The sequence below is a fragment of the Galeopterus variegatus genome, unplaced genomic scaffold (assembly GCF_000696425.1).
Source record: "Galeopterus variegatus unplaced genomic scaffold, G_variegatus-3.0.2 Scaffold1244, whole genome shotgun sequence".
NCBI classification, from domain to species: domain Eukaryota; kingdom Metazoa; phylum Chordata; class Mammalia; order Dermoptera; family Cynocephalidae; genus Galeopterus; species Galeopterus variegatus.
The window spans coordinates 237,399-244,404 of NW_007727355.1; the positions used below are offsets into that span (position 1 = coordinate 237,399).

The following is a 7,006-nucleotide window of genomic DNA, read 5'->3' on the forward strand; positions in this document are numbered from 1 at the left end:
GACTCCTGACCTCTAGAACTGTAAGATAGTAAATATGTATTGGTCTAACAACTAAGTTCATGGCCATTTGTTACGGCAGCTGCAGGGAGCTCCTACACATGTCCTCCCAGGCCCTGGCCCTTCATGCCCTCTCTCCAGCCTCCCTCCACCTCCCTGGCAGAGGAAGAACTCTGCCTGAACACCCCCCCCCACACACACACACATCTGTCTGGCTGCCCTGCTTTCCCTAGTCAGCTCTGTGCAGGGCAACTTCCCAAGCTCTCCAGGCCAGGCTGGGCGTGGGCACCTGCCACCACCTTGCTTCTTGCTGCTGAACCCTTTGCCAAGACACGGGAGAGCCAGATCCCAGCAGCTGTGCCCTGCCCCAGATCTGAGACATCAGCGAATATCTGCCATAACCCCACATGGGGCTGGGACTGCTCCAAGGTCACTCCCCAGGGAAGGAGTCGGGCTTGCTGCTCTCAGCAGGGCTGGGAGAGGCGGGGGTGGCACTAGTGATGTGTGTCTGTCCTCCTGGCCCACCTGGGGAGGGGATTTGAGGGCCAGGGCTGTGGCTAAATGGGGGAGAGCGGGTGGCTGCCCTGGAGGGATGGAGAGTCTATCTGAGCTTAGTTCATGCTCTTTACGCTAACTTCCTCCCTCATTTCCACATTTGACCCTCTTCCTATGTCTCCTGAGGATGTCAAAGGCAAGGTCGCTCTCTGGGTACCTGGCAAAGTGTGACATGCAAGCATTTGACACCTAGTAGATTAGAACAGTGGCGGCAGCAGCAGCGTGAGCCTGCTTTCATTTAGCTCTGGCTCTGGATCGAGCCATTGACATGTGTGACCTCAATAGTTCCTAAGTTTTTGACCTTCACGGACCAACCTCAGGATTTTCTGGTATTCACTTCCCACCCGAAGTCTTATTTACTGAAGATATTTTGTCAAATAAGCTCCCTTTAAGAAAGCCTACATCAATTGCTTTTTTAATTGTGGTTAAATATACAGGATATAAAAGTTACTGTTTTAACGGTTTTTTAAGTGCACAGCTCAGCGGCATGAAGCACATTCACGTGGTTGTGCAGCCACCACCACCGTCATCTCCAGAACTTTCTCATCTTCACAAACTGAAACCCTGTCCCCATGAAACACTCACTCCCCATCCCCCTCCCCAGACCCTGGCACCCCCCATTCTACTTTCTGTCTCTGTGGATCTGACGACTCTAGGGACCTCCTATGAGTGGAATCACACAGTGCTTGTCCTTGTGTGACTGGCTTATGTCACTGAGCACAATGTCCTTACGGTTCATTCACGTGGTAGCGCATGTCAGGATTTCCTTCCTTTTCATGGCTGAATCATATTCCATTGTATGGATGGACCACGTGTGTTTATCCACTCATGTGTTGATTACAAGCCTAAATCAATTACTTTTTAAAAAACTGTTTATTTTTGAATAATTATAGACTCGCAGGAAGTTGAAATAATTCTGGAGGGCAGTCCCCTGGACCCGTTACCCAGTTCCCCCGGGGTGGTAGATCTTACATAATGATACAAGTTCAAAACCAGGAAGTTGACACTGACGTGATCTGCAGACCCTATTCATATTTCGACAGCTTTTACAGGCAGTCGTGTGTGTGTCCTTGTATGTCTATGCAATCCTATTACATGTGTAGATTTGTGCAACCACCACCACAATTATAAAGCTTAAATACATTTATTTTAGGCTGGCTCGTTGCTCAGTAGGCAGAGCATGGTGCTCATAACACCAGGGTCAAGGATTCAGATCCCCGTACTCGCCAGCCACCAAAATTTTTTTAAAAATTATTTTTAAGAGAGGAGGAAAGTGGAGAGAGGGATGAGCAGGTGGAGCACAGAGGATTTCTAGGGCAGTGAAACTATTCTGTATGATACTGTCATGCTGGATACATGACATTATACATTTGGCAAAACCTATAGAATAGTGCAACACAAAGAAGGAACTCTAATGTAAAACTGAGTTATAATAATAGATCAGTATCGGTTCATAATTGTAACAAATGTGCTGACGTAAGATGTCAATAACAGGAGAAACTGTGGGTGGGGGGAGGGCAGGGGAACTATCTGTAATTTCTGCTCAATTTCTCTGTAAACCTAAAACTGCAATAAAAATAAAGTCTGTTACTTAGAAAAATTTTTTTATTTTAAAAAAGAAACTTTGTAACCCTGCAGTGAATAGAAAGTGATGGGACCTGCCAGGAAGATAAGCTTATTTGAAAATAAATACAATGTAGACAAATGATGTCGCTACATTCTAGCTGGTTGCCTGATGAAGGACTTTTTATCAAACAAAGGGATTATGTGTTAAGAGGCGTAAAACTTATTAGCACTAATTTCGCCCCTTTCCTCCAACTACTGAGAGTTGAAAAAAGAGTAGATTACTTTGCCGCACCGTTCAATGATTTTGAATGCCGGTCCGTGTGTCCACACGTGGTCCATAACAGCCCTGAGAGGGAGGTACTAGTATTATTTTCATCTAACAGGTGAGGAAACTAAGGCTCAGAGAGCTGACCTAGGGCTGGCTGGATCGCTCAGTTGGTTACAACACAGTGTTGCAACACTGGAGGTCGAGGGTTCGGTTCCCTGCACCAGCCAGCCTCCTAGAAATAAAAAAAGAGTCAAGGAGGGGTGACATGGCTTGTCCCACTCTATCACTTGCTAGTCATGTGGCCTAAAGGAAATTCTTTAACTTCTCTGGGCTTCAGTTTTATTGATGGCAACCTGGAGATAGCAATAGTTCCCCTCTCTTAGGTCTGTTAGGAATATTAAATGAGATAATACTGAACGCTGAGCACTTAGAAAAGAGTCTGCCACTGGTAAGCAGTTGGTAAAAGTGTGTCATTATTATTATTATTCCAGGCTGGCCAGTTATCCCAGTGGTTAGAGCGTGGTGCTGCTAACACCAAGGTCCAGGGTTTGATCCGTATAGTGGCCAGCCGAGAAAGGAAGGAAGGAAGGAAGGAGGGAGGGAAGGAAGGAAGGAAGGAAGGAAGGAAGGAAGGAAGGAAGAAGTGAAGGAAGGAAGAAGTCATTATCATTCCCACGAGGTTGCCTTAATGTTCAAGGTCAGCCACGATTAAAAAAAAAAAAAAAAAGCAGCAACCCATCATCATGTATCAAGAGCCTACTCTAGCCCAGGCAGTGAGCTAAGTCCTTGCCCTGCTGTACCACTGGCTGCCTTTGTACCAGCTGGATCTATCACCCTCATCCTCAAATTACAGGTGAACTAACTGAGGATCAGACAAGTGAATTCACTTGCCCAAGGTTGCATAGCTTAGGAAGTAAAAGAACTAAGAATTCAAACCCAGGCCTATCTGACTCAGAGCTTTCCACAGCCCGTGGAAGCCAGGACTGGGGATTGCAGATCTGAAACTGCACAGCTCCCTTCCCTCACAGAGGCTTTGAAGGTAGCTGCTGGTGGAAGACAGGACACTCTGAGTATGTAAGATCTTGACCACCCAAGAGAAATGGCTTCGATCCAGCCCAACTTTCCATGGCACAAACAGGATGACATGTCCCTAAAAGTGACATGATCGGGCAAGGTTTCACAGCCAACGATCCGAGGGAGCCGTGCTAGCCCATTGGGGTGGACATTCAGCTGCTACCCCTGATATGGGAAGCAGAGCGTGGGACTTTGGATGGGGCAGAGGCAGCAAAACCTAATGGGAAGAGCCTGAACCTGGAATTAGCCCGGCTTTACGACCCGTGTACCCACCAGCAAGGGACTTTGCTCTCTGTGCCTCAGTTTGCTCATCTGTAAAATGGGGACAGCTTGGTACTCATTTTTTTTATTACTGTCCTAAAAACAGCCCCCCACCCCGCCCCAACTCCTCCCAGTGAGCCGGGACAGGAGCCTCCTCCCGCTCGCCCCCGCCCTGCCCGGGTGGTGCCAGCCTCACGGCTTATGCCCTGGGCGGTCGACACTGCACAGCCAGGCTGCCCTGGCGCAACCGCCGAGCGGCCCAGCAGGTTTTTCCTCTCGGCGGCCGCGGGGCACCCGGCCGTCCTCTCCCCGCCTCGCCTGGGCCGGGCCCTCCCGGGCTCGTTCGCTCCTGTCTGCCGGGCGCAGCCAGAGTGCGGCCGTGCCTGCATCAGGATGCCCAGCATCTTCGCCTACCAGAGCTCCGAGGTGGACTGGTGCGAGACTAACTTCCAGTACTCGCAGCTGGTGGCCGAGTTCTACAACACGGTGAGGGCCGGGCGACAGCGCCGGCGGGGGACGCGGGTTCAAGTCCCGGCTCCTCCGCGTCCTCGCTGGGGAATCTGGCTGGAGCGGTTGGCACGTCTGAGCCCCAGGGTTCTCATCTGCGGACGACGAGTGGCAGCTTTCATTCATTTACGTGTATTGGGCACCGGGCTCCGCGGCAGGTTTTGGAAACGCAGTAGTGGCGGGAAAAGAGTCGGTCTCCGCGTTCCTTGAGCGGAGAACAGATATGACCTCAGGCATTTGCAACCCGGGGTGACGGTGCTGTCATGGGGGGGCGCACAGGCAGCTGTGGGGGCCCAGAGGAGGTCCCTGAGCCAGCGGGGGGAGAGGGCGGATCAGGGAAGGCTTCCTGGAAGAGGTGACTGTGTCTGTCTTGTTCTCAGCTGCACCCCAAGCCCAGGGGTGACCAGCTCGTCCTGGTTTGCCCCGGACTATCCTGATGTCAGCCCTGGAAGGTTCGCCTCCTGGGAAACCTCTCAGTTCTGGGCAAAGCAGGAGGGTCAGACATCCTTCCCCCAGCCCCTGCTGCAGGACTACATTGGAAGTGCTCAAAAATCGCGAATGCATACATGACAACGGCATTTAACCCAAGCTGGACAGATGCAGCAGTCAAAGGCACAGGCAGCGGTAGCGGTGCTGCTCCTGCACGGGGCGCTGGGGACACAGAGAGGCAGGAGGCGGGGCTCTTGCATTCCCGGAGCTCCTGGGAGGGTGGTTAACGCAGACGAAGTGGCTAATTTAGCTCTATGTCTTGCACGTTATCCGTGCTCAGTAAACAGTGAGCTATGCAATCATACCAATACTGGCCTTTACTGAGCACTTACTGTATACCGGTCATTATACTAAACACTTTCCGTGAAATATCTCATTTAATCTTCACAATGACATTGGAAATTGGATGCGATATACATTATATAGACTTTATCCCATTTTCCAGATGAGGAAACAGGCGTTCAGGGAGTTCGAAGGATATGCTCAGGGTCGCCGTGGCAGTCAGAGCCAGGATTTAAATTTAGTGAGTCCAGGAAACTTTTCTGGAAGGTAGGGTAGGAGGCTCAGTTCCAGGAGGGCTGGTTTGCTCTGGCCTTCTTACCTTTGACCTGGTGGCTTCCCAGAGCTGGGAGGCAGGAGTGTGACACTGTAGGGTTCCTTGTAATCTTCCTGGTTTTGTACTTCCTTGGCCAGAGATACACTTTCTGGTCCTCAGTAGTCCCACCTGGAAAATGGGAGGGGACTGAATGCACTGATCCCCAGTGGCTAAGAGGGCTGGGGGTTCTGGAACCCTTCTCTCTGGATTCCCCAGCAGCCCCTGGGACAACCCCAGGTGGGGGACCCCACAGACAGCACTGAGCGAGGGACTGGCTCGAGTATGGGCTGGGACCTGGTTTTGCTGCGTACTCTCCTGCAAAATGCTCCTCCACTGGACTCTCTTTTAGCCTGTCTATCTCTTTCTTTTTTTTTTTTTAAAGATGACTGGTAAGGGGATCTTAACCCTTGACTTGGTGTTATCAGCACCGCACTTTCCTGAGTGAGCCACTGGCCAGCCTTAGCCTGTCTCTCAATGAAGCAAATTGAGCAACCTGTAGACACTGTAAAGCGTCAGATCTCAAACTTTCCTGGTCACAACACATATTAGAAAAGAGATTTACATCAACATCACCCAGTTCCACCTTTTCAAATATTTATCAAACAGAAACAACCATTTCACAAAACAATACTTCCTTTTCCCTGGTGTGAACACACTTGGATATTTTCTCTTCTGTTCTATCAAAAAGACTCTGATTAAACAGGTCAGGGGCTGAGGAATAGAATCAGAGTTGTGTTAGAAAGGCTTTCCTGGCTGGCCGGCTACTCAGTTGATTAGAGAGCAGAGTTGCAACACCAAGGTCAAGGGTTTGGATCCCCGTACCAGCTAGCTACAAAAAAATCTTTTTTTTTTCCTTTTTGTCTTTTTTACTGACCGGTAACGGGATCGCAACCCTCGGTGTTGCACCCGCACCGCGCTCAGCCAGTGAGCGGGAACCGGTCTCCACATGGGATTCGAACCCTCGGTGGGAGGGCCGCCGCGCTCCCAAGTGGCACACTCTCCAGTGCACCACCGGGCTGGCCCCCAAAAAATCTTTTAAAGAAAGGCTTTCTCCAAGACTTTCTCCTCCAAAACACTTCTGAGCATCCCAAACTTGTCACCATAGTTTATAAACCATATAGTTCAAGGAGGGTGGGTGGAGTGGCAAACTTTTTCTGTATGGGGCTAGCTAGTAAATATTTTCAGCTTTATGGGCCATATGGTTTTTTTGTTTGTTTGTTTGTTTGTTTTTGCAACTACTCAACTCTGCTTTTGTAGCTCAAAAGCAGCCAGAGACAATATGCAAATGAGTGTGGTCATGGCTGTATGCCAATAAAACGTTATTTATGGACACAAGCGTGATATTCATATAATTTTCATACGTCACAAAACAATATTCTTTTAGCTTTTCAACCATTTAACAATGTAAACATTATTCTTAGCTTGTGGGCCATGCGATACGAGGTAGTTGGCTGAACTTGGCCATAGTTTGCCAGTTTCTGATATATGTACACATAGAAAAACAACCAGTCAAATAGAAAACAGTAAGTGATTCTTTTGGTATCTCAAATTAGTGATTAAAAATGAGTTTATTTCTAGTGCACGTGGACATACTCACATATTACAGGTTCCTGCGAACAATTAAAAAACTTGTGTGAAAAGGAAAAAAAAATCTTGTGTGTGTGAGATGGATTTACAAATGACCACCCCCCAAC

General features: G+C 49.1%; 1 protein-coding gene across 1 annotated transcript in view; it reads left to right on the plus strand.

The window, feature by feature from the left end:
* Nucleotides 1–4,039: 4,039 nt before the first annotated feature.
* ACER1 (alkaline ceramidase 1) overlaps nt 4,040–7,006 on the plus strand; it is a 22,614-nt gene continuing 19,647 nt past the window's right edge. Inside the window, exon 1 of the mRNA XM_008575834.1 lies at nt 4,040–4,207. Coding sequence (XP_008574056.1) covers nt 4,115–4,207 — 93 coding nt within the window. The 5' untranslated portion in view covers nt 4,040–4,114. The remainder of the gene's footprint in view (nt 4,208–7,006) is intronic.